General features: G+C 43.6%; 1 protein-coding gene across 1 annotated transcript; it reads left to right on the top strand.

The window, feature by feature from the left end:
- The first annotated feature begins 10,831 nt into the window (after positions 1-10,831).
- On the top strand, positions 10,832-26,969 carry LOC125516603 (DNA-directed RNA polymerase V subunit 1-like). Its single transcript, XM_048681983.1, has 17 exons — positions 10,832-10,989; positions 11,329-11,419; positions 11,929-12,055; positions 12,164-12,279; positions 12,373-12,429; positions 13,014-13,225; positions 15,249-17,079; positions 17,174-17,349; positions 17,452-17,527; positions 17,617-17,744; positions 19,107-19,264; positions 21,102-21,376; positions 22,216-22,389; positions 22,463-22,603; positions 24,046-25,523; positions 25,639-25,747; positions 26,166-26,969. The coding sequence occupies exons 1-17, from the start codon at positions 10,847-10,849 to the stop codon at positions 26,718-26,720; spliced, it is 5,847 nt and encodes a 1,948-aa protein (XP_048537940.1). The 5' UTR covers positions 10,832-10,846; the 3' UTR covers positions 26,721-26,969.
- The last annotated feature ends 709 nt before the right edge of the window (positions 26,970-27,678 follow it).

Raw genomic sequence — 27,678 nt, 5'->3', positions numbered from 1 at the left:
TACAGTTTTGCGTAAAGCCAGTTTTTCTCTACTGCAAAGGAATAAATTTATTTAACTATCAGGGTGGTTGTTAAACATCGAGAATGGTTGACAGCATTCCGATCCCAATTAAGTGAACAATTAAAACCCAACAATATTAATTAGAAGTAACATGTTGAGATTCACATGATATTCAAGTACTAGATACTCAAGTTGTCCATAACCGGGGACACGACTAATCATGATTAGTTTGTACACTCTGCAGAGGTTTGCGCACTTTTCCCCACAAGACTCGATCGCCTCCGTTTGGTTTCTCGCACTACATGGTGTTTGAGAAGACGGATGACCGAGACACAGTCTTTCAGAAGCACTAGCACCTTACATGTGGGGTAGACCGTACCACCTACAACCCCTACATCTGCTAGTCCACCCCGTAAGAGTTCGCACAACTTAGTCAACTATGCCAGAGCCCATAATGGCTTGCGGCTGCACACGGAAGTTTCTAGCATGAAAGATCTTATGATCCCTTTGAGCCTGGGTGGCGGTCCAAAAAAAACAGGCAAGTCCTGATAGACATCAGGTGCCTCAATCCACCCAGATGTGTGTTTAAGTTGCCACCTTAGATAAACCATTAAAATTATCAACTCACATCTGTCATGGATATCACTCACCCAATCCACGTCTACTAGCATAGCATGGCATAATAAGCAAACGTAGAAGTAACTCCCAAAGGTTTCATAATAATAATATAGATGATAGGTACTACCTCATCTACTTCCCATCCCACAAATTAATTAGATCCTAATCATGCAATGTGAGAGGATTGATCTAATGCAATAAAACATGGGTTGTAGAAAAGGTATGATCAAAGTGTTACTTGCCTTGCTGATGATCCGCGAGACCTAGGGTTTCGAAGTAACAAGCGGCGCAATCCGGGTGATCTATCGCAGACAAACAACAAGCACAGGTAAAACTCGAACAAGAGATAGAACCAGAAAGTTCAACTTAAGAACTCCGGTTGCAAAGAAAAAAAACGAACCGAACAAAGAAACGGAAAACAAACGGCGGAAGAAAACAACTCGGTTCTAGCAAGTTGAAACTAGGTCAAATTTTACCGGGGCAAAAACTTGTTTAAGTTGATTAGACAGAACGGCGGTTTCGAAACGAAACTCCAGGCGCTTGAATCACCTGATTCCGATAAACGAGCGAGAAGATAAACTAGAACGAAGATCGGATCTGAGATCGCGATCGCGGAATAAATCCAACGAGAAGAAAAAGAAGAACGGTTATACGAACGGACGTTCGTTAACCTAGAATAATCCGGTGATCACGTTCGGTAGGACGAACGGTTCGGCGAACGGTCCAAGGCAACTAAATCGGAAAAGAAAATGAATCCGATCTAGGGTTTCGGAGAAGAAACCCGAAACGAAAAACCGGAAAAGAAACGGAACGGTTCTTTTGAGAAAAACCGAACCGGGGAAGAAAAAGAGAGGCGCGGCTACCTCGGGAGGCGGGCTCTGGGCGGCGGCGACTAAGGGCGGCGGCGGCGCGGCTAAGGAGACGGCTTGGGGCTGCGCGCTGCTGCTTGCTGCGGCTTGGGAGGAGAGGGGCTTGGGGTTTGATTTGATGAGTTTAGAGGGGGGTGTTGGGGTATTTATATTGGGGAGGGGAGGAGAAAACTTGGGGTAGGGGGCAAGAAATAGAGTAGGAATAGGAAAGAAAAAGAGGAAACGGAGTAGGACTAAAGTCCTACTGGAAATCAAAAAGGGGCGGCGGCGGCTCCTGCCTCTGGCGCCTGGCGCGCGCGATGGCCTGGCGCGGCCGGCTGCGCTGGGGAGGCGGTGGCTGGCCTGGGCCTTGGCCCGGCTGGCCTGCTGGATTTTTTTTAAACGGTTTCGCGTGGAGAAGAACACAGAAAAGAAAATCTAAACGGGCTCCAAAATTTCTAAAGTAAATTTTCCCCGACTCCTAAAAATGAGCCGAACAAAATGAAATTTTCTACGGACCAAAAATGCAATTTTTGAAAACGCGCATTTTTTCCCTATCCAAAAAAAATGCAAATAAAACTCCGGCAAAACCAAAATTTGATCTATTTATTAAATCTTCATTTTTTCCTAAATTTAGGAAAGTCATATTATTCGCTCTCTCATATATTTTGACATCGGAAAAATAATTGAAGATAAAATAAATAAATCAAATGATCCTCTTTTCAAAATTTGAGAAAACTCAAATATGAAAATGACGAAATCTCCAACTCTCTCCGAGGGTCCTTGAGTTGCGTGAAATTTCTAGGATCAACCAAAATGCAAAAAAAAATATGTTATGCATGATGATCTAATGTATAACATTCCAAATTGCAAATTTGGGATGTTACAGCTATGCATCACCATGATCCTGTGTGTGCGTATATTTTTTTGAAATTAGTACGTTCCCCAACACTCCAGCCTCCACGGGCTACTTCTCATCCACCGTCGACCTCCTCCAGCCTCCACCTACGACTGTTTATCCACGGGCTCCTATTCATCCAGCCTCCACCGCGCGCTCCTTCACCGACTACTGTTCAACCAGCCCTCTCCACGGGGTCGTGTTCAACCACCCCTCCACGGGCTACTGTTCATCCAGCCCTCCACCGGATACTGTTCAACCAGCCCTCCACCGGCTACTGTTCAACCAGCCCTCCATGGGGTCCTGTTCATCCAGCCCTCCACGGGGTCCTGTTCATCCATCGGCTTGATCGATCGGGGTCCTGTTCATCCAGCAGCAACGGCCTCTACTACCACGGGGTCCTGTTCATCCAACCCCCCTCCAGAAACTGTTCATCCAACCCCCCAACAACGCTCACTGTTCATCAAGAGGCAGCATCGATCGGCTTCAGTTAGCAGCAGTAGCGAAGGAATCACTCGGGTTCAGTTAACAGCAAGGGATTGATCGATCGCTCAGATTCAGTAATGCGTAACCTGCAGTGCAATCGCTCGGGTTCAGTTAGAGCGCAACGCCTCGCACACAAGCGCGTACGTACGAGAGAAACGCGCATCGCTCAGTCCCCGACCACCCACCGTAACCGGGAACTCCCTCGATATTTTCCTCGCCCTCGCTTCTACCATGGTTTTCTCCGTCATGGGCGGCCCAAAGAATGTCATGCAGCTGCGTCTCCGGCCCGTCCAAGACGAAAAGCCCATTTTCTGTCATGATTTTTTGTCATAGAAGTAGGACCCCACCACATCTATGATGATACCGGGTTTTGTCATAATTATCGTCATAGAAGTGTCATAAGCATGACAGAAAAAAATTTCGTTCGGCCCAAAATGTCATGGATGTGTACTTTTTTTGTAGTGACTCCTTCGTGAGAGATGACCATGGTGGGATAGACAAGGTTGCTTCTTCGTGGACCCTTCGTGGGTGAAGCCCTCCGTGGACTCGCGCAACCGTTATTTTCATGAGTCAAAGTCTTCATCAATGTGGATGTACGATAGTACCACCTATCGAAACCACGCCAAAAATCTCCGTGTCTACGTTGTGTTTGCCTTCTCCAAACCCTTCCCTTTACTTTCATATGCAATGTTTTACTTTCCACTGCTACACTCTTAGAATTGCATGTGTAGGTTGATTACTTGACTTGTGCTAAGTTGATAAAATCTGCCAACAATTAAAATTGGGAAAAGGCTAGATTTTTATTTGGTCAAGTAGTCTAATCACCCCCTCTAGACCTACTTTCGATCCTACATATGTGACAAAATTGTTTTGCTTTGGGATGGTAGCTAATTTTCATGAGAATATGAAACATCATTCAGGTTTAGCTGATGTATTGCGGTTGTGGCGAACAAAAATTTCAACTATGTTGGATTGTTCTGATCTTGCTATAATAGAATCTGACCCAACACATGTTCCATTTATATGCTACTGCTTTAGACTTCACTTATATTTGCAAAGTGAGTTGCATCTTACACGTTGCGAATAATAGTATGGCCATACATATGTTTGTTCTACATATTAGAATGGCGCAGTTGAAGCATGGTATCCAATATATGTACTTTTGAACATTTGATAATCGACCTTCTATGAGGGCTTTGGACTTAATATTGAACAATAAGACATTATACATGTTTGTTCCTCATTATGATCATGACAATATGTACTTCACTTATACTTGCAATTATGATTGTTGATTCCTGAGATATTATTTGTTTCCATATGAACATCTTGTCTTTTATACTTGCAATTTAAGTTGCATATTGCATATTGGGAATCATTTTCATGACAACAAAAATGATACAACATGTTATATATACATATACTACGCGTACATGTTGTTCCTTTTGTTTCTGCCATTTTCAGCTTACCCAAAGTCGCAGACGGCTTTTCTTAAAGAAAGGGAGGATGATGAGGATGATTCTGCTTGCTTAAGCTGGAAAGAAATATTGAGCCTCGTTGACAAATATCACAAGGTGAATTCATTCCTAGTTGAACATGTTTCTTTGATTCAGAAGAATTTTATACTGCCTAATTCTTTGCATGTTTGTATGAGCATATTTAAATAGAAAACAAGCTTGGCACATGGAGATGAATAATTGCAGTAAGAAGAACACTTACCGTTGTCTAATATTAGCAAGTGCACAAGGAAGGAGAGGGAGGCAGGTGCACAACAGAAAAGAGAAGGAAAATTAGAATCAGACTTGGATTGACTGCCATGAGGCCCGAAATTGATATATGTGCAGAATCTGTGTTCGTGCCCTAAATAAGGCATGTAAATACAATTTGGAAAGCTTGAGTCATGTGCTTTCCAAAATGTATACCCGCAGCCCATGATTCGCGGTGACTGAGTCGCAGTCGTCAAAGCAATACGACGGTTGTTTCTGGCAATTTTCCAAATAGAATAATTTAAGTTAGGAAAGATAGAGATATGGTTGCTTTCGACCCCAACACTAGGTTGGATGTCTAGGGGTCTATCTACCATTGTAAGTCGTGGATTTTAGGGTTAGACCATGTTTTGATTAAACCTCTACCAGATTGAACTGCTTTAAGCATTCCTCTGAAATTATATTCCTCTTTGTATCGACCAAGAATATTTATCTACACCAAATTCATTTCGATAGGGTGTATATGTGCTACTGAAAGTCAAGTGCTATCTTTCATTCCATTAGGAATTGCGAGATTGCAGAACCGCTTCGTGGTCGGCGGCTACGTGCGCAAGTGTGTGGTGTTGCGAATATCCATAGGGTTGAAGATTCGTCGCATTGGCAACGAGGAATCAGCCGAAGAGTTTGAGAGCATCTCACAAGTCATCCAACAAGTTCATTATCGACATCATATGCTCACTGAGAAGATTGGGCCACCCCTTATCAATTGGTTATTGACCGGAGAGATGTCTTGGTCATGTCCACATGATTCTCGAACCCGCAGGGTCGCATGCTTAATGCTCGGTAGCGCTAGGGTAGTAATGATATATTAACGTTGGTGACTGAAGGTTGTTTGGAGTCCCGAATGAGATCTCGGATGTCATGAGGAGTTTCGGAATGGTCTGAAGGTAAAGATTTATATATGGAAAGTTGTTATCGGGGTTCCGAAAAAAGTTCGGATTTTTTCGATATTATACCGGGAAGCTTCCAGAAGGTTCTGGAGGGGTCCAGAAGTCCACCAAGAGTTCCACCACGTCCCATACAGTAGCATGGGCTGTAGGGGGTGCCCTGGCCTTAATGGGCCATGGGCACCAGCCCCTATAAGGCCCATGCGCCTAGGGGTGGAAAACCCTAAAGGGAAGGGCCCTCCTCCCCTCCTTGGCCGCCACCCCCTCCCTTGGATGAGGGGAAAGGGCTGGCCATGTCCCCCCTCCTACATAAATAGAGAGGATGCGCAAGGGGCAACCCATCCTTTGACCAAGGCGGACGCCCTCTCCCTCTCCCCCACCTCTCGTTTGTGTAGCGCTTGGCGAAGCCCTGCCGGAGTTCCACTGCCACCACCACCACGCCATCGTGTTGGATCAGATCTCATCTACATATTCTCCCTCCCTTGCTGGATCAAGGAGGAGGAGACATCATCGAGACGTACGTTTGCTAAACTCGGAGGTGTCGCATGTGCGGTGCTTGGATCAGATTGGATCGCGGCACGAGTACGACTACGCCAACCACGATTTCTAGATCGTTAACACTTTCGGTCTACAAGGGTATGTACATTCACCCCCTCTCATAGCTATGCATCTCCTAGATTGATCTTGGGTGTTCGTAGGAAATTTTTTGATTTTCATGATTCGTTCCCCATCAGTTCTATAAGAAGAAAATCTTAGGAAGTACCATGTTTGTGAAACCAATACAAAGATGACTAGGGAGTAAATTTTTAGTTGGCTTTGTCTTATGATTTGTTCTTGGATTCAAACCAAAGTCTTTTCTTGTGTCGTCTTCATAATATGGTTGACCTAAACTTAATGTGAATCTTGTATCAACCAAAATACCTATATACTACAAACTAGAATCTCGAGGTGGACAACAACTAGAAAAATCGTCGGCATGGGTCACCATTCATCTCCCATATAAAAGCCATGGACCTGAATATGGAAATTAGTCCAAAGTCCTAACATAAACTTATTAAAATTATTAGTCCTCTCATATGTTTTTGCCATTAATCATCAGAATGACTAGGGTACAATGAAGATGCTCTTCCACCTCTGCTAGTGCCAAACAACATCGACAGAATAAGGGCATGTCAGCTAGGTCTTATTCCCCACCGCTGATGGCGCCATTACCTCACAACCGCTAGCTAGACACATATACTTAACCCTAGCTATAGCCAGGGTAAACAGAGACTACATAGCCACTCAAACCATCATTTGGAATATTACAAAAATGCACCAAAAAAACTTACCATTCTTGTGCCGAGACAGGCGGTTCCAGTCATACATCTACAAGGCGGAACCAATATGACAAGTAATCAGTGGCTACCGGGTATGCTAGAGAATCATTGGATGGGTTCTGTTTGCCAGTTTAAGAATACACTAAATGCTTATAGACACAATCTAGCATAAAGCAATATACAATCATCGAAATGACCCCCGTCATATTCTTATCACTGTGTTTCATTCCTTCCATGCCAACCACCTATGTTCCATACGTCACCTCTGGCACCCAACAAAAGTTGTGCTGGTACATGCTTTCTAGAGTGAGGTTGATAACGATCGAGGGTAACTAAAACATTATTAAGCAAAGAAAATTGACGTCATTGGCGACGAGGCACCACGAGGACCTCCCGTAGGTGACCCTCCATATATAACAAGCTCATTTGCAGTTCCCAACGAAGAAAACTAGCCTCCTAGTTTTGAAGCCAACGCATAAAAGCTCGGAGGAGCTTTGTTCGATTCCGTTTCCCTCTTCCTCCAGGGCTGTAATATTCCCTCCCACCTCCGATGGTGTCCTTTCGCCGCAATTGCTTCTCTTTTCCGGGGTTAAACTCAGATTTTTCTTTGGCACCTCGTCTCATGTTACAAATCTAACTACGAGTACCTTTTGATCTATTTTTATCAAATTTCGTATCATTTTACACACAAGTCAATGCCACGAGTAGGTCAATGCCTTCGTGGCAAGACTCTCATAGGCGCCGGAGGAATCAAGGTTTACCATTTCCCGAATTAGACAGAAGAGTCTATCACGCGGGGGACCGGGCGTCGAGGACACAGTATCATTTATTTATGCATCATTTTGGCGTGTAGAAAAGGCAAACCTCTATCACCCCTTTCCCCCTCCGCTTGAGGGGTGATTAGGGCGAGTCTCCATCCTCGCCATCCACCATCGTTGGCGTTGAGGCCATAGGGCCTCCTCCTTCTCATGCCTCTCTGGTGGTGTAAGGGATGGGAACCCCGATGCTTGAACGCTCGTGCAGTGGTTGGATCAGATTGGATCGCGGCACGTGTAGGACTACGCCAACCATGATCTCTAGATCGTTAACGCTTTCGATCTACAAGGGTATGTAGATTCACTTTCCTCTTGTAGCTATGCATCTCCTAGATTGATCATGGGTTTTTGTAGGAATTTTTTTTTATTTTCATGCTTCGTTCCCCATCAGTTCTATCGGAAGAAAATCTCAGGAAGTACCATGTTTTGTGAAACTAATACAAAGATGACTAGGGAGTGGATTTATAGTTGGCTTTGTCTTATGATTTGTTCTTGGATTCAAACCAAAGTCTTTTCTTGTGCCATCTTCATGGTATGCTTAATGTGGATCTTGTATCAACCAAAATACCGATATACTACAAACTAGAATCTCGAGGAGGACAACAACTAGAAAAATCGTTGGCATGGGACAAAGCCATGGACCTGAATATAGAAATTAGTCCAAAGTCCTAAAATAAACTTATTAAAATTATTAGTCCTCTCATATGTTATTGTCATTAATCATCAAAACGACCAGGGTACAATGAAGATGCTCTTCCACCTCTGCCAGTGCCAAACAACATCGACAAAACAAGGGCATGACAGTTAGGTCTTATTCCTCACCACCGATGGCGCCATTACCTCACCACCGCTAGCTAGACACATATATACTTAACCCGAGCTATAGCCAGGGTAAACAGAGACTACATAGCCACTCAAACCATCATTTGGAACATTACAAAAATGTACCCAAAAAAACTTACCATTCTTGTGCCAAGACAGGTGGTTTCAGTCATACATCTATAAGGCGAAACCAATATGACAAGTAATCAATGGCTACCAGAATCATTGTATGGGTTTCGTTTGCCAGTTTAAGAATACACTAAATGCTTATACACGCAATCTAGCATAAAGCAATATACAATCATCGAAACGACCCCCGTCATATTCTTATCACTGTGTTTCATTCCTTCCATGCCAACCACCTATGTTCCATATGTCTCCTCTGGCACCCAACAAATGTTGTGCTGGTACATGCTTTATAGAGTGAGGTTGATAATGATCGAGGGTAAGTAAAACATTATTGAGCAAAGAAAATTGATGTGATCGGCGACGAGGCACCACGAGGACCTCCCATCGGTAACCCTCCATATATAACAAGCTCATTTGCAGTTCCCGACGAAGAAAACTAGCCTCCTAGTTTTGAAGCCAACACATAAAAGCCCAGAGGAGCTTTGTTCGATTCCGTTTCCCTCTTCCTCCAGGGTTGTAATATTCCCTCCCGCCTCCACTGGTGTGCTTTCGTTGCAATTGCCTCTCTTTTTTGGGGTTAAGCTTTTTCTTTGGCACCTCATCTCATGTTACAAATCTAATTGTGAGTACCTTTTGATCTATTTTTATCAAAATTCGTATCATTTTACACCCAACTCAACGCCACGAGTAGGTCAATGCCTCCATGGCAAGACTCTCGTAGGCGTCGGAGGAATCAAGGCTAGATCGGACGGCTACCATTTCCCGAAATATACAGAAGAGGCTATCACGCGGGGGGACCGGTCGTGGAGCACACATAATATCATTTATTTATGCATCATTTTGGCGTTTAGAAAAGGCAAATCTCTATCACCCCTTTTCCCCCTCCGCTTGAGGGGTGATTAGGGCGAGTCTCCATCCTCGCCATTCACCATCGTTGGCTTTGAGGCCGTAGGGCCTCCTCCTTCTCATGCCTCTCCGGTGGTGTGAGGGGTGGGAACCCCGATACCTCGACGCTGGCCCGCCGATAGGTTAGGGTTAGGGTTTCGTGGCGGCGACACCGGCCCAACGAGTAAGTTTCCTCGACCTTTCCTATCTTCGATGTCGTTTACGGCGCCCTCGATTGCTCCTGGGCTTAGATCCATACTGTCCTTTGTGGACGGAGATGATAGGGTTTGCAAGGCATGTCGGCGCGGTGGCGGTGGCGTCTTCCCTTTGTAGTTTGGTCCTCGGTACGTCCTCCGGCGCCGTCGTGAGGCGCGCGAGGAATAATCTAGATCTGACACTTAGATCTGTGACTATTCCGGTTGCGGCGGCTTCTACTTAAGGGCGCTCCGTCCGCGACCAACAACGACGTGCCGAGAAAGACGACGAACCTTCGACACCATTCCTGGCGATTATCTCGGTGCTTTTTTTCCGTAAAATTACGGAAGACCGATCAATATTTTTTTTATTTCCTTGGTTGAAACAAGTAGTAAATTTCCTCCATTGCACAGCAACGAGGTCCATGATTTAGCAATTTCGAAACGCCTTTGACGATATGCTACTCCATAATTGCCATGAATATTTGCCAATGTTTGGGGGTGTAAATGTTTTTCGCTATCGCTAGAACTGAATCACTGCCACCGGTCAAGCCAGCCCGGCCCCCAACGGCGCGACCGAGCCGATCCGAACCGACGAGCCTACCCGCCGCCCCACCGACAGGTGGAACCCCTTCTCCCCTGCCCCACCGCCCAGCGAGGAGGGTCAGGTCGTGGGCGTGCAGCGGAGCTGCCGCGCGGGCACGGGCGCGGGCGGTGGTAACCTCACCTGCCACCTGCTCGCCTCTTCTCTCCCCATCTCTCTCTGTGCCTGCCGGAGGGGCGACTGCTCAGTCCCCACAGACACGCGGAACGGCACACCTCCACCTCCACTACCACCCCCCCCCCCCCCCCCCCCCCCCCCCCCCCTCCCGCACCCCCTCCCACAGTAAAAGCGCGTCCTCGGCCCCTCCTCGGCGTCTCCGGCCGCTCCGCCGCTGCTAACTCCTCCCATTCCCCTCTCTCCGGCCGCTCCGCCGCTCTAGGGTTTTAGGGCTGGTTCGGGGAAGGCGGGCGCCCCGGCGGCGACGACGACGACGGGGGGACGGCGCCGGCGAGGTGGAGCGTCTGGTAAGCGAGGGGAGTTTTTATTAATCTTGGACCGGGGCTTCGATCCCGCCCCGTCGCCGCGATGCGGCCCGGATTCGGGCGATCGGGGGACTGGCCGGTGGGTCCCCCGGAATGGGGGTTCTTGGGTTTTGGGGGCGGGTTTTGGTCCGTTCATGCCGTTCGCGTCTCTCCGCGTTTGTATGGAGTGTGGTTTTCGCGGCGAGTTTTGGGTTGCTTTTGGCAGGGAAAAAGTCGGGTCTTTTCGCGTCGTTCCTGTGAGTTTTGATGGTTCTTGCTTTCTTGGCAGGGAGAAAAAAATTCCCCTTTCTTTTCGCGGTCAGTGTAGGGCGCCAGGACATACGGATGTCCCCGGGAGGATCGATTAGTCAGTTCGTTTTGGGTGCTGTGGGTTTCATCTCTGACGAAATTAGTCTTGGATTCATCTGTTTTGGATCTTTTTGGGGGCTTTTGGTTTCTGTTTTTCTTTGGGTTCTTTTTTCTTGGGGGCGTCTCTGGGCCTGCGCCTGGGGTTGTTGCTTATCGCTCATCTATTTATCTATCGATTCATTCTTTTAACTGTATATTATGTGACTGGTTTGTCCCTTCGGTTGCAGAGCGATGGAGGAGGAGGACCAATCGGCAGTGCTGGTCGCCGAAGGTGCCATCAAGAGCATAAAGCTTAGCCTATCCACTGAGGAGGAGATAGTACGTTCTTCTTCTTGATGAATTTACTATCGGATTTGCAGAGATGCATGCTCGACTAAAAAGACTGTCAACTTGATCTCTCAAGTTTGAGAGAGCTGCCTCTGTTTCATGAATATTTGATTGAAATCAGTAATTTTGATCGGTCTGCGAGGTTACTTTGGACAGTCGCAAAAAGTTCTCTGTATTTGCAAGATAAATGCCATGAGAACACCCTGCGGGCTATATGTTATAGATAATATTGAGTTCTGACATTTTCCTTTTTCCTTTTGGGGGATGACTGATACAGGGACATTGTTGTTCCATTAGCTAAGCTATATAAATGTCCATTCATGAACTGGATTACTTACTGTTACATGCTACTCCATCCATGTGTATCAAATGTTTGATTTTTTATGCAATCATTTAACGGCACAGTTTTTTTAATTTTTCATCACCGCTTTTGTTATATTATGGTGAGGACTATTTGTTTTTTTGAACATTACTAATGTGCAAAATTTTGTGTTCTGCAGTGTGCCTACTCTATAAATGACTGTCCTGTTACTCATCCTAGTCAGCTTGGGAACCCTTTCCTTGGCTTACCACTGGAAACAGGCAAATGCGAGTCATGTGGTGCCACGGAAAACGGCAAATGCGAAGGTTCTAAAACTACTTCTCATTAGTTTTTCTTCATGCCCCAAACATTGTCCTTTAGCAGTCCAGGATCCCTTTTCTCTTGTTACTAATAAAATCAATATGACCTTCCAGGGCATTTCGGGTTCATTGAGCTGCCTGTACCTGTATATCACCCGTGTCATGTCAGTGAGCTTAGGCAACTACTGAGCATGGTATGTCTGAAGTGCCTTCGTATCAAGAAAGGAAAGGTATGTATTGGTCAAAACAGCTTAATCTTACCATGTTATTCTTCTATACCGATTTCCCTGTTTCGATCTAAATCTTGACATTTCATGTCTCAGGTTAAACAGAAGAATGGAAAGGAAAATGTGTCGGTAACGGCATGTCACTACTGTCGGGTACTTGTCAACCTTAATATATTCTTCTCACGCCTTGAATTTGATAGATGCCATACTTCAAGCAGTAGCCATTTATGCCAGTGTTTTGAATTTGACCTCACTCGTATTTAGTCCAAGTTATATAGGTAGCTGGTCTTTAACTTAACCAGAAGTCCGGTAGGAGAGAGCATATCCCACACCTCTTGTTTTATAGTGTTGGCTTGGTAACCTTGAGTATGATTGCGGGTTCTTCTTGTTCTTTTTTCTTTTTCAAATTGAAGTTATGCACATAGGTGCTAATTGATTGGGAAGTTCTTTTCTTTAGAGAAATGGAATGCCATAATAGTGTACTTGATTTAGTTCTATTTTGGTATGTGACATATTGTCACCAGAATTTACTGTACTCATAATTCCTCTAATGCTACCTATTCAGAATGCTACTGAAACTTGGAAGATATAACCAACAACCATGGCATCAGAGACTATCACCAGTGCCATTATTTTTATTTAAATCAGTGAATGGCTTCCTACTTTACAGCATGTCACTACGACAAGTGCGATCTGGATGAGTGTCAACTGATGTTTCTCATCTTTATTTCTTTTAGGGTCTCCCGGCACTATATTTGAAGGAAATCAAGACAGAAGATGGTGCATTTCGTTTAGAGTTGAGAGCACCCCCAAAGAAACATATGACAGAACGCTCTTGGGACTTCCTTGACAAATATGGGGGGTTTCACCATGGTGGAGCCTCTCACTGTAGGACATTGCTTCCAGTAGAGGTAATAATTTCACCTTGTTCTGTTTTCAAGATGTTATTGTAGCTTCTTTGGACAGTAAAGATCCAGATACACCCTTTAAGTTTGGGAAGAACTATGCTGTTTGAAACGTTCCGAAAAATCTCAAGAATAGGTGATGTGTGCACAAGAGGTACCGACATGTGAAATATATATTTGCCGGTACCTTTCTTTTTTTTTGTTTTTCTGGAGGAGTACCCTATATGGCCAAGGCGTTTGGAGATATGACCGTCGCATTTTGAGGGTATCTTGTACCCTTATCTCAAGTAGTACAACCCGCAGGAATTTCCCAGTACCTTTTGACGCAAGAACACAAATCGCTGATGGGGGCTGCGGACAGATAGATGTTCTGTTTTTCTGTTTACATATTTACCAGATGAACTACATTTTCTCCCTGTCTTTCCACGTGTGAGGAGCTTTCATCCCTTGATAAGGTCAATTACCTTCGAATGATACATAGGGTGGTATATTCCGGAATGCATTTCTATACAATTATCTCAAGTAGTACAACCCGCAGGAATTTCCCAGTACCTTTTGACGCAAGAACACAAATCGCTGATGGGGGCTGCGGATTGTACTAGATCGGACGTCTGAGAAGTGTCGCTGGATAAGACTAGCTGGTGCACATGCCCAGATAGATGTTCTGTTTTTCTGTTTACATATTTACCAGATGAACTACATTTTCTCCCTGTCTTTCCACGTGTGAGGAGCTTTCATCCCTTGATAAGGTCAATTACCTTCGAATGATACATAGGGTGGTATATTCCGGAATGCATTTCTATACAATTACAATCTGTAGGGTGGTATATCCTGGAATGTTAATCTCATGAGTGACATCCTAAGAAATGGGGGGTTTTGTACCATTACGGATTTCATTCCTAGTGTCATGGACTCCGGGTTCCCGATTGTTAATGAACAGGGAACTAATAAAAAATGACTCAATGGTCACAAAAACATAGGTCGTTGGATGATAGAGTAAGGACATAATAAACGGTCCGAAAATTATATAATTTCTTCTAAGGCCTACTGTGCTTTTTTTTCGATCGACGTGCCCCTAAAACATCGGTAATGCCTATACACAGTACTTGAGGCCCAAGGTCATGTGGATTGACTGGAGATATAAGGTCTTAAGTGTCTACTATCGTCTCCTGTATACAGGATACCTAAAGTAAGGACACAGTAAAGGGCCTAAAACTTGATTAAACTGACTGACCAGCAATATGGATGTTATAGGGTATATATTAAAACGAAAAACAAAGTCTAGTACGGGAGATATAGAAACAACTTTCTCATGGAATGTTTATCTATCCAGTATTTCTATTTAGTTCTAACCAGATGGGCAGTTTGAAAGCATCAGTGTACTAAGACTTGTGCGACTGGATCTTGTAAGATAACTGGTTATATACAATGTCGAGTCCCCTTGATGTTTCAGGACACTCTAATCTTTTTAATAGATTCAATAAGTATAAACTACCACGTACTTAAAATCAAGATCTGACAAGTTCAAACGAAGATTTAGTAGTGGATCTGCAAATTTTCAATGTCCTAATGTTAACCAAGATATTGTCATGATTTTAAGCAAAACTAATGTTTTCAATCCTTAGAAGTATATACTAACAGTCAGACTGTTAGGAGAAGACTCATCAATCGTTAAAGCTGAAAGGTACAGTATTGGCTTCTATGAACAGCACTGAACTGGTGTATAAAAAATAGGTATGATTGTGTATCCTCTTGAGAGTGTTAGAATTTCGACGTCATAGAACCACCGATAGAGCTTTCTGGGATCACGAACATATAGTCTCACCAACGTAAATGGCACCTTCGCAAAGTATTCTTGGTCTAAGAACCATCTCCTAGATCAGAGCCATTTAGCACGAAGAAAATGTCTAAGTACTTCTTTTGATCTGAGAAACAAAACTTCAGGAGTTCTGCGTTTCTCTAAGACGTCAATCGTGTCAGTTAGAGTAAACATTTGTCAACAAAGCAATGGCTCGAAAAGATGAGAACACTTTTTATCAGCAAAGGATCAGGATTTTCATCACGCAGTGTACTTACTGGAGACCCGTATATTGGAGCAGATGTAGTTGGACTGCCTTCTGAAGTGGCAAAAAGAATTACTTTTGAAGAACAGGTTATTGTTTTGAAGGGTCCTCAAGACGCAAAGAGATTTGCAGTTAGCACAGATTCATCTCATTTGTCAACAAAGCAATGGCTCGAAAAGATGAGAACACTTTTTATCAGCAAAGGATCAGGATTTTCATCACGCAGTGTACTTACTGGAGACCCGTATATTGGAGCAGATGTAGTTGGACTGCCTTCTGAAGTGGCAAAAAGAATTACTTTTGAAGAACAGGTTACAGATATCAACATAAATAGATTGCAAGAGGTTGTTGACAAGGGGTTGTGTTTGACTTATAGAGATGGTCAAACAACATATGCAATCACTGTAGGATCAAAAGGATATACCACTCTTAAAGTGGGTCAAACGATCAGTAGAAGAATTGTTGATGGTGATGTTGTGTTCCTTAACAGGCCACCTAGTACTCACAAGCATTCTCTCCAGGCATTTACTGTATACATCCATGATGATCATACTGTCAAAATCAACCCCCTTATATGCTCTCCTCTTGCAGCAGATTTTGATGGTGATTGTGTGCATATTTATTATCCTCAGTCACTTGCTGCTAAAGCGGAAGCATTGGAACTTTTCAGCGTGGAGAAGCAACTGACTAATTCACACAACGGAAAAGTAAATCTCCAGCTAGCGAATGACAGCTTGCTTGCTCTGAAGCACATGTCTTCTAGAACCATGTTAAGCAAAGAATCAGCAAACCAGCTGGCAATGCTCCTGTCGCTTTCTCTTCCTCCCCCTGCTGTGGTCAAGTCTAAGCCATGCTGGACAATCGCACAAATAATGCAAAGTGCGTTGCCAGCAGAATTGACATGTGAAGGGGATAGATTCCTAGTTAGGGACAGCACTGTCATAAGACTGGATATTGACAAAGAATCCGTTCAGGCCTCGTTTTCGGACTTGGTGTCCTCCATTCTTGCTGTCAAGGGACCAGGAGATGCGCTCAAGTTTTTGAATGCGCTGCAACCCCTTCTGATGGAATTCTTGCTTCTGGATGGCTTTAGTGTAAGCCTGCAAGATTTTAGTGTACCCAAGCCTTTGTTGGAAGAAGCACAGGAGTGTATTAAAAAGCAGTCTCTTGTACTGGAGCAGTCAAGGTGCTCGAGTAGCCAGTCTGTGGAAACAAGAGTTGACAACAATCTGAAGGACGTCAAACAACAAATTGCAGATTTTGTCGTGAAATCCTCTCGTCTTGGTCTTCTCATTGACCCAAAGAGTGACTCTTCAGTGTCAAAAGTTGTTCAACAGCTTGCTTTTGTTGGTCCGCAGCTCTACCGCGAGGGGAAGTTCTATTCAAGGTGTCTGGTGGACGATTGCTTCTCAAGTTTTGTCAATAGACACCCACCGATTGAAGATGGAGTTCAACACCCACCAGAGGCGTATGGTCTTGTGCGAAGTGCATATTTTCATGGTCTCAATCCTTATGAGGAGCTAGTACATTCTATATGTACAAGAGAAACTATTGTCCGCTCCTCAAGAGGGTTGACAGAACCAGGAACTCTGTTCAAGAGTCTAATGGCCATCTTGCGAGACGTAGTTATATGCTATGATGGAACTGTGAGAAACATCTGCAGCAATTCAATCATGCAGCTGAAGTACAAAGAAGAAGATGACACAGATTTTCCAAGTGCTATAGCTCCTGGAGAACCGGTGGGTGTCTTAGCTGCCACTGCTATCTCCAACCCCGCTTATAAGGCTGTCTTGGACTCTTCTCAGAGTAATAATACTTCATGGGAGTTGATGAAGGTAACTATGTTGTAAACTAATGTAATCACTATCATATGCATCGGTATCTCAAGCTATGTTGTACCTACTGTTTAACATTTTCTTAAACCAACAGGAAATACTTAAGACAAAAGTTAGCTATAAAAATGATGCGAAGGATCGAAAAGTTATCCTGTTCCTGAATGACTGCTCTTGCCCCAAGAAATTTTGCAAAGAGAAGGCTGCTATTGCAGTGCAGGGTTGCCTAAAGAGAGTCACACTAGAGGATTGTGCCACTGACATCTGCATCGAGTATGTATTTTCATGCCGTCATTCTAGTTACTTCTATACATTCTTTTTAGTATTTGTTGTCATTTGCGCCAAATAGCACGGATATGACATCTGCATTTCCAGGTATAAGAAACAAGTTAGTTTAGATGCAATTTCAGAAGCCACGCCAGCATTTGTTGGCCATATTCATCTTGAAAAGGTATTGTGATGTTTTTTTAGCTTTTCACATACAGGCTGTGTTTTTATAAGTATATATGATGCATATGAATATGTATGCATTTCTTGCAGGCACATTTAGAAAAGATAAACGTTAGCACTGATGAGATTCTTCAGAAATGCCAAGAAGTTTCTGGGAAACATGCCAATAAGAAAGGAACTCTTGGTCACCTGTTTAAAAAGATTACTTTCTCTACTTGGTAAACTTTTTATTCTCTACTCTGCATTGGGTTTTCTGTTACATCTTAGATACCATGGCTATTGCTCAGGACTGAGGTAGGCCTCATTTTAGCTGGTAGTGGTTACTGGATGCTGGTGACATGCTAATTTTGCTTCAGGGTATTGTATACTTGTGTTGTCTTTGATCAAGATGGGTAATGCCTAATATCTCAACATGAAAACTGAATTCTTAATGTTGTCTGTAAATGTTTCCTTCATGTTTTTATACATAGATTCTTTAACATGCTCTCTCACATGCATGTGTACTGTGTTGTAAACACATGCTGTGAATACCTTAGATGAAGACAAGATGTGGAAGATTATGTTAGGAAGTGAAGTGTTTCGGGATAGGGCGTTACGTCGATGACAAGGGGGGAATAAAAAATCTAACCACCGATTCGGCATCCCAGGATTAAAATTGTCACCTGTGTGTGGGCTAGTGAGATTGACCTATCTGATAAATAACCAACTCAGAATGAAATACTGAGGCGGCGAGTGAGAAGATGGCTAACCTCAATTGTAGCCATATGCACTCTTTGCGACCAAAATATCTTCACTCCATTGAAGTAGTATAGCTGTAACAAAAAAGAAGGGGAAAGGTCGATTCTGTAATGATGAAAATATTTTCCTACTGGATGATGATACTTCATATTCCGCCCAACTGCAAATAATGAAACCTTTTTAGCTGTATGCACAAGAATCAAGTTACACACAAAATGATTTTCTTTCACACGAAATTACTTTACTGCCCTTCAGTGATTCCTACACAAGCTAGCCCTTTCTCTTACATAATCAATTCACTCTTGCTGTTTAAATGTTAATTCCAACCCCTAAACATGACACCAAGGGTATAATAAAGGAGTAATCATTGCCAGTTATAGAATGACTTTATATGGAGAAGTCTAAATGGCTGCATGGACTTATTTGTGATCAGAGGGTTAACTTTGTATTTTCTGCATGTTCTTAGTTTAACATGAGGTTATCTGCTCTATAGCAATGATACTAAAACATGCTTAAGTATGTTAGAAATTTTGTATTTTCTTGTTGTTGCACTATATCCATCGTCTATTTGCTTCCTAGTCAATGCCCAAATCTGTTTTTAGTTATTCATACCAATGAACTGGCACCCTGCACCCGTGTGACTGAAGCTTAATCCATTAATGTCATAATGGGGATTTGTCTTGACACAAGGAGCTTCAGTACATTATCAATTGGGAACCACCTCTTTGTTATGTACTATTCAGTGTTACCACACTTTTGTCTGTTTAACGCGACATAATCTGTGATTGCTGATATTATTAAGGTTGATCTGATGGATATTTTTTCCTCCTTAATCTTGGCAGTGAATGTTCATTTGCGCAGAAGCCGGGTGATGGGAAGGTTCCATGTTTGCAGTTCTCTTTTTCTGAGGACATCCCTATGTTATCTGATTCCGTTGAGAAAGCAGTGAATGTGTTAGCTGATTCTCTCTGTGGTGTGCTTCTGGAGATAATCATAAAAGGTACTGTTAGCTGCAGAAACTAGTCAGCCATGGAAATTTCATTCATTGCATATTCTTAAATTACAGTCTTTTGTTAAAAATAAATTGGTTTCTCCTATCTTACTGTATGAAAGATCTGATGTACTGCACTTTGATTTGTCAACACCTGTCGTATATATATCATGCGTATAGTCGGTAGTCGCCTATTACTGTGTTCTTGGATGAGGCTATTGTTTTCAGTGGACTGGTGGTAGGGCATTCTGAGTTCCTGTGTTTAAGATGCTTAGGGCCAGGTACTGAACTCTGAACACACTTAGGAACCAAAACAGTAAATTTGTGACTAATGTTTTCAAGTGTCTACTCCTTTTGGGTGTCCTCACATGCCCTATTTAGGCGGCCTTTGTTTGGGCTGCAGCTAGTGATTCTAGATTCTAGGCCTTCCAAAATCAAAATCTGAAACAAACACATCAGATTCCTATCGAGCTTCGTAGAATCAATTCTAAAAAATGAACTACCAGACGGGTGAATCCGTAAGCTGCAATTTTGGTGATTCTGCCGATTCTGCAGCTTCCCACAAAAGAAAACGATTCGTCCTGAGCCGTTGCCCCTATTTGCAGTCCAAATTACAACCAAACTGCCACCGCAACCTTATCCAAGCGAACTGTCCCAGCAACTAGTCTCTCCTGCCGCCGCCGCTCTCACCCCACCCACGGTCGTTGCTCGCCCCGTCCTCCTCCCATCTCTTCCGTCCGATCCCGCTACGGACCGCCGCTGCTGGCTCACGCCCCCATCCTCCCGCTGAAAGCACGAGGGGGCAGAGGCGGAGCTTAGTTGAAACAAAACATGGCCGTGGCCCGCCCAATCCACGACCAAAACAGTGAATAATGAAGGCAAAAGTTGGGTCATGTGGGAGAAAAACAATGCGTTCCTTCAGCTTGGCCCGCCCAACAAAAATTGTGTAGCTCCGCTACTGCGAGGGGGGCCATCCCGAGATGATCTGGCCGGACGTCACCCCGTTGGGCCGAGCATCTGCTGACCATGGACGCCGGCCTCCCACGATCTCTGTTGCTACTCCCTGCGTGGACTTTTACCTGGGATAGCACGAGGCGGGGAAAGCACGGCCGTGGCAATGCTTGCTGAAGCCGTACGTGTGCAGGTGCCTTTCATTTGCATGATCTTGTGAGAAGAATATGAGGTCAGTTAATTTGCACCTAACTAGTATACTTGGAAAAACAGCTAATTTGCACTGAATCAGCATATAAACGTCATGCTCAGCATTCAGGGACATTACTGACATTTCACAACCCTTGCAGTTCCTAGAACTATCCAACAGCAGGTAAACAACAACCAGCTTCTGATTCTCAGGAATCCACAACCACAACTGATTTTCAGGAATCCACAGCCAAAGTGATTCTCAGGAATCTGTAGCCCAAACAAAGGGGGCCTTATACCTGCATACTTTGATGATGAATACATATCCTTTTATGCAATAGATGCATGCCATTCAGCTGAGATTTTATAATCGATATTTTCCTTGAAAAAAAATGCAAATTTGTCAGTGCAACAATACAACAGATTTGCCAACTAGTTGACATGCAAACGGATGATTGCTGTCTGGGCCTACAGAATAATAGCATGTGTCATGTGGCAATTTGCTGTTCCATTTCATTTTCTGGTCCACTGATTTTTTTGTTGCAATGTTATGCGTAAGAAATTAATGTATATATACTCAACTATCTTTTTCTCCAAGGGGACATTAAAGATTTTATTTAACAATTTTGGTGGTGTTCTACCAGCTTCTTCTCTTAAGTGTGCGAAGGATTCTCCGCTCAAGTTTTTTTTCCCATTTGCTCTGCAGGTGATCCTCGAGTTCAAGAGGCTAAACTTACGTGGGTTGGGTCTGATGCAACGTCTTGGGTTAAACATACAAAGAAGATATCAAAGGGTGAGCCTGCAGTAGAAATTATTGTTGAGAAAAAGGAAGCTATGCAGAACGGTGATGCATGGAGAATTGCCATGGATGCATGTATACCAGTCATGAACCTCATTGACACACAAAGGTCAATACCTTATGGTATTCAGCAAGTGCGAGAACTTCTTGGCATATCATGCTCCTTTGATCAAGTTGTTCAGGTTAGCCTTGCATTTATTTGCAAAAGCTTGAGAGTTTTTTTTTTGTAAAAACTGAAGTGACAAAGGTTTCAAATACTTGGTAGGAGTCCTGTTTTTTTCCTTAACTTAGGATGATCTTTGCAAAATAATCTTTTTTTCCGAACACAAGTTTGACTGTACCTGTACCACTGGGACTAGCTAAAGTTATTTGGTTTGTTAAATATGGTTTTCCTGTAAATACTGTACTGAAGCTTCGGTAAATATATTAATAAATCAAAGCAAGATTTGGTTTTGGTAAATACCAAACTAATCAAAGTTGATGTAAATTAAAAAATGAGGCATACTTTTAGGAAACATGTAATGTCTGGGTTAAGAGAGAGGGAGGGAGGGGAGTAGGAGAGAGATTGAAGGCAAGGTAGAGAGCTCCGCTGTGGTGTTTTGGTGGGTGGCTAGGCGGCGTGAGTGGCTCTGCCTGTTGGAGAATTTTGCTGTGAGAGGAGTTCGGCAATTGGTTAGAATTTTCTATTTTTATACCAAACTAACCGAGGCCATATGGTTTTCGATTTTCATGCATACCATAAACCAAAACCATACTAAGTTGATGGTTTGGTTCTGTTTTTTGGGTTCAGTTTCGATACTGACATATCGTAAATTTGTCGTTCATTTAAATCTGACATGTATTGCTGCCTAGCGATTTACCTTTCATCCTGCTTGACTCAAGTGTTGTAATATTTATTATGAAAAGCGATTTTGCTACAACTGTTTTGCGGCTGTTGATTTGTGCCGCACCTGTTGTCAATTTCTATCTTTATTTATGCCCTATTTCATTAGATATTTTTCTTGCTTGATCTTTTGTGCAGCGCCTTTCGAAAACCATGAAGACGGTTGCTAAAGGAATTCTGAAGGACCATTTGGTTCTTGTGGCAAACAGCATGACATGCACTGGGAACTTGAATGGGTTCCACAATGGTGGTTACAGGGCGACCTTTCGTTCATTAAAAGTTCAAGTACCTTTTACAGAGGCCACCTTGCTTGTAAGTTCATTTTGAGATTTCCTGATTTGTTTTATCACCACATGCACTATGCTGATTTCCTGATCTTCTGTAGACCCCTATGAAATGCTTCGAGAAGGCTGCCGAGAAATGCCATTCTGATTCATTGGGTTCTGTGGTCTCATCCTGTTCGTGGGGCAAGCATGCAGCACTTGGTACTGGGTCATCTTTTCAGATTCTTTGGAACGAAAATCAGGTAAGCTAGTTTTTCAACCCACTGGAGCTTACGATTCATATCAGTAATCGAGCTTGAGTCAATATTTAGTGGGGGTAAAAAGGTCTTCAGATGGTAGGGCCAATCAAACTATTTTCTTTCTTACTACAAAGATAATAATTTGAATGTTGCTATAAAGCCGTTCCACTGCATGATCCAACCATGTGAAATTACACTTCTATATTTTAACTAGTGGAGTGGCCTGTGCATTTGCACGGCTAGATTGACTACATATTGTAATATTTTAAAATTTCACAGTCTACTGCAGAGTGCAGAGGTGACCGACGCATTTGTCACTTGCCTTATTGCACTTGTGTTTTTTATGTACTGCAATTACATACCTCCATATGCTTATATGCATGCGCATCTTACTCCTATTAATTGACTTATTGTTTCTCCATCTGAAGCAATGTAATTATTGATATCTTTACAAAACTACAAAAGGTGCTAGAACTTTTTCGCATCCCTGATATTCAACGCCAAAAGCTGACCACTTAAGAAAAAAGGCCAGCAATGTAAATTTTTGGATTATTACCTTTGGCGCTGTGAGGTCAGAGTGCAAATAATTGGAGCATGTGATAGGCTAGCAAATGCTTTGTTTTCTCTTTTGTGGCATGCATGTCAATAGGTGCTTTGTTTAATGAACACTATTTTCAATATGGTTGGGTTGTGCTCATCTATGAGGCAAAGGCTGAAAGCAATTAAATTCTTCTGTTTTCTAGGAAAGCAAATCAATAAATGCATATACTACATCACTAATTCTGCAGTAAGTCTTGTTGTGTTGGGGAGTCCTTGTTGTGTGTATGTATTATTCTCTTATCTGACTCATGGTTGATGCATACTGATGACCAGTGACCTTGTCGCTGATGCATGCTAGAGACCTTCTCGAGTATGCATGCATGGTTGCCTCTATCCCCATGGCATGATCATATGTCCATGGCAATGAGCTGTGTTGTCGCTGATGCATGGTCTATTGTAAAATATGCTAAACCGCTATTTTATGTATTGCTGTAATTGTAAGTTTGTAACCTTGGGCTAAACATAGTTCTTGAGGATCTTTCTTATTGCAATCCTGCCACAACTTTCTACTTGTGAGAAACCATCTAGCATATAGACACCAAGATTTCTTTAAATCTCAGCCGTTCTTCTTTGCTTTTTAAATCTTGCCTGTTCATTTTCTATCGTTTAGACACTATTATGAAGATCTAATGGATGTGATCTGTTTAGGTACTATTATGTAGATCTAATGGGTACAATCTGTTTAGGTACGGTTATGTAAATCTAACAGTTGTGATGTACTAATAAATAGATGGTCCACCAGATCAATGGCTCGATGTTTTACTTTTTTTGTTGTAGTTTCTAGTCTATGTCTATTTTTGACACTCTGCTTCTAGTATTATAAATAACATATTTGATCATCGCAGCTGAAAAGCAACAAGGAATACGGTGATGGCCTGTATGATTTCCTGGCCTTGGTGAGGACCGACCAAGAAAAGGCTGCTTACACATTCTTGGATGATGTGGACTACCTTGTTGAAGACAACGCAATGGATGATATTTGCTTATCACCGGAAATGGATGGGATCCATGGTATGCCCACTTTTGAAGATGATCCTGAACAGCAAAATACTGAGAAGGACAGCTCATGGGAAAATGGCACAACGGCGGGTGCAAGCTGGGAACAAAATGCAAATGCTGGGAATGATTCTGGTAACTGGGGAGGAGGCTCAACAGTGGAGAATGATTCCACTGATTGGGCAGGCTGGGGCACTGGACCTGCAAATGACAAAAAGATTGTATCCGGAGAACCAGCTGAACCCGACACTTGGGCTGACCAGGGTGCTAAAAAGGATACGGAAGGAGGCTGGAATAATGCAGCTGCAGCTGTTGACACAGGAGCTGCAAAACCAGCAGAGCAAGACAAGTCATGTTGGAATGCGCCCCCAGCAGTGGAGAATGATTCCTCTGGTTGGGGAGGGTGGGGCACTGGAAACGCAAAGGACAAAAATATTGCATCTGAAGGATCAGCTGAAGTCGATACTTGGGCCGATCAGAGTGGTAAAAGGGATACTGATGGAGGTGGTGCTAGCTGGGACAAAATGAAAGTGAAGGATCACAATATGCAGCAAGACCAATGGGGTCATGTGCCAACCCAGAATGTTGATGCACAGGATGATCCATGGGGGAGTGTAGCAGGTGTGGCTCAACCTTCTACCGCAAAGCATATTGATGCACAGAATGATTCCTGGGGGAGCATGGCAGCGAAAGCTCAAACTTATGCAAGGGATGATTCCTGGGGAAGTGTGGCAGCTAAAACTTCCACTGCAGAGCCTATGGACACAAAGAATGATTCCTGGGGAAGTGTGGCAGCTAAAGCTTCTATCACAGAGCCTATGGACGCAGGGAATGGTTCCTGGGGGAGTGTGGCAGCGAAGGCTCAGACTTCTACTGCACAGCAGGAGTCCTGGGGTAATGTGTCTGCTTCACCATCAGATAATGCGTGGGGTGCTGCTCCAGTTTCCCAGGGACCTGATAACTCGGATGCAAAGCAGCCAGATTCTTGGGATGGTTGGGGTTCTGCTGCTCCAGTTTCCCAGGGAGATAGTTCAGATGCAAAGCAGCCAGATTCTTGGGATGGCTGGGGTTCTGCTCAAGCCGATGACTCGAGTACTGATAAATGGAAGACCAATGCTTCTGGCAACAACAAAGGCTGGAAAGCAGATGGATGGGAGGCCAAAGAAAACCGGAGGGACCAAAGAGACAATCCAGGCAGGCCCCCAATGAGACCTCCTGTTGAGAGGCCACCAAGACCACGGTACGAACTGCCAGCTGAGGCGAAAAAGGTTCTACAAGAAATTGAACCCATTGTAACAATGGTCAGAAAGATCTTCCGTGAATCAAGGTAAATCATCTCACAGTTTACTTGTTTGCTTTGTGTGCTTCATGGTTGCCAAACAGTTATTTTGTTTATACCATCTTAAATATATTTGTTTTTGCCATTATCTTAAATGTTGCAGTGATGGCATAAGGCTTCCCCTGGAGGATGAAAAGTTTATCATAGAAAAAGTTCTGGAGCACCACCCTGAAAAGGAAAAGAAGGTGTCTGGTGAAATTGATCATATAATGGTATGGATTCTTGTGCTACCTTTTGCCTTCTATATATATATTTTTAGTTAAACACCTTTAGCTTTATTCTGAAGACTTAAATCCCTGAGTTGTTGAGATGAGCTGCTCCATCTCTCTAAAAACTTGGCCACCTGCTGACTGCACTTGCCTGCTTGCCACAAAATAACTACCACCTGACAGTCTGTTTTTGGCACCACTCGCTGATAGCCCTTCTCAATGGCTAGCATTAAGCCATGAGTTTCTGCAGTTGTTGGATCAACAATTCCTTAGTATTTCGTTTCAAGCAGCCAAGTGTTGTCCTTCAGCATTCTGAGCTACTGTCCCGATCTGGCAGCTCAACCCTGAGATGGAATGTGTTATTGTCTGACGCATCATAATAAAACATGCAAGATCTTAACGGCCTCGTTTGATTTCGCAGGTCAACAAGCACCACGTTTTCCAGGACAGCCGGTGCTTTTACGTGGTGTCATCAGATGGGACCCAAACAGACTTCTCATACATCAAGTGCATGGACAACTACGTGAGGAAGAACCACGAGGAGCATGCCGAGCTCATCTGTGAGATGCACTTCAAGAAGCGCAACCGCGATCGACCACCAACGGTCGACGGAGGCGCGGCACCAGCCACTGAAGCCGGGGCGTCTCAGCCGGCTCCAGGCGAGGACTTGGAAGCCGCTCTGCCAGGCCCGCCGCCAGGAACTCCACCTCCGTCTGCGATCACCCAGCAGGAGACTCCAGCTTCTCCGGCTGCGGCTCCAGAAGATGATCTGCCTCTGCCTCCTCCCCCTCCACTGACCCAGCATGAGGAGGATGGAACGCCAGAAGATGATCTGCCTCTGCCTCCTCCTCCTCCACTGCCCCAGCAGGAGGCTGGAGCGCCAGGTTCAGCGCCAGAGGCAGGAGCCGTCGATGACAAGTGGGCAGGAGGTGGCGATGACAAGTGGGCGGGAGGCCCGGATGACAAGTGGGTCTAGTGGTTGCTTAGGGCGTGGAACTGAACTGAACTGAACTGGTTGTACATAGATGCTCGTAGCGTTCCCTGCTGAAAAACCTTTCTGCTTGCCCTGACAGACTTGATGTAGAGGGGTGGTGGCGGTAGCCGTTGTTAGACCTGATGATGGGCTGCGTTTCCTGTCGTATGCGATGCGTCTTCTGGATGAACCCTGTAAATTCTGGGAGGTCGCCCCGTGTGCTGCCTATGGTAATCGCGACTAGTTTCGACCCTTGTTTGATCTCCTTGGTTTCTTGTTGGCGTGGTGTGTTTGTTTACTTCCTCCGTCTCTTTTTCTTTTGGATCGTAATATCTAGGGAATGTCTTCTCGGAGCGTTCTCCCCCGTGAACCCATGCCAAATAAAGTACAGTTGCCACGGCAATTTTGTAAGAATGGCTAAGTTCGGAGGTGAAAACTGCCTGAGCAGAAAAATGCCGTTCGTTCGATGGTGATTAGACGGCTTTGGAGGTGTTTCCTAGAACCTCCCTCTCAGAATATGTTCCCAGCTATCTTCCGTTTCTTTTTTACTTTGGCTTACAAGATTTTTCTTAAATTAAACTTTGTAATTTTTTTATCAAATTTATATTAGAAAGTATCAACACCTATAATACTAAAAATATATGCAAAATTGATTCCATGATGCATCTGATGATGTTGATATGATTTTGTAAATGTTCATATTTTTTTCTTCTATAATCTGGTTAAAATTTGAAATTTGATTCAAGGCAACTTATATTCTGAATAAAAAGAAACAGGAAAATATTGTCCGTTAATGCTTGCAAATGAGATTTGTGTTACACTATGGCCCAAGAGAAAGTTTTCTCTCAGAAATGAGTTAACCAGTGTGTCTTGTACTCCCTCCTTCCCTGAATAGATGGAGTATAGTTCCGTTAAAAAGTCAACTGTTTCTAAGTTTGATCAAACATATATATAGAAGAAA

Source organism: Triticum urartu, chromosome 6 (genome assembly GCF_003073215.2).
Source record: "Triticum urartu cultivar G1812 chromosome 6, Tu2.1, whole genome shotgun sequence".
NCBI lineage: Eukaryota > Viridiplantae > Streptophyta > Magnoliopsida > Poales > Poaceae > Triticum > Triticum urartu.
Note: the sequence above shows the minus strand (reverse complement) of the source record. Positions and strands in the feature narration are given on the sequence as shown.

Coding starts and splice junctions, on each gene's coding strand:
- LOC125516603 (XM_048681983.1), top strand. CDS start 10,847: ATGGGGGTTCTTGGGTTTTGGGGGCGGGTTTTGGTCCGTTCATGCCGT. Junction 11,420..11,928: donor TATCCACTGAGGAGGAGATA/GTACGTTCTTCT, acceptor TGTGTTCTGCAG/TGTGCCTACTCTATAAATGA. Junction 17,080..17,173: donor CTTCATGGGAGTTGATGAAG/GTAACTATGTTG, acceptor TTAAACCAACAG/GAAATACTTAAGACAAAAGT.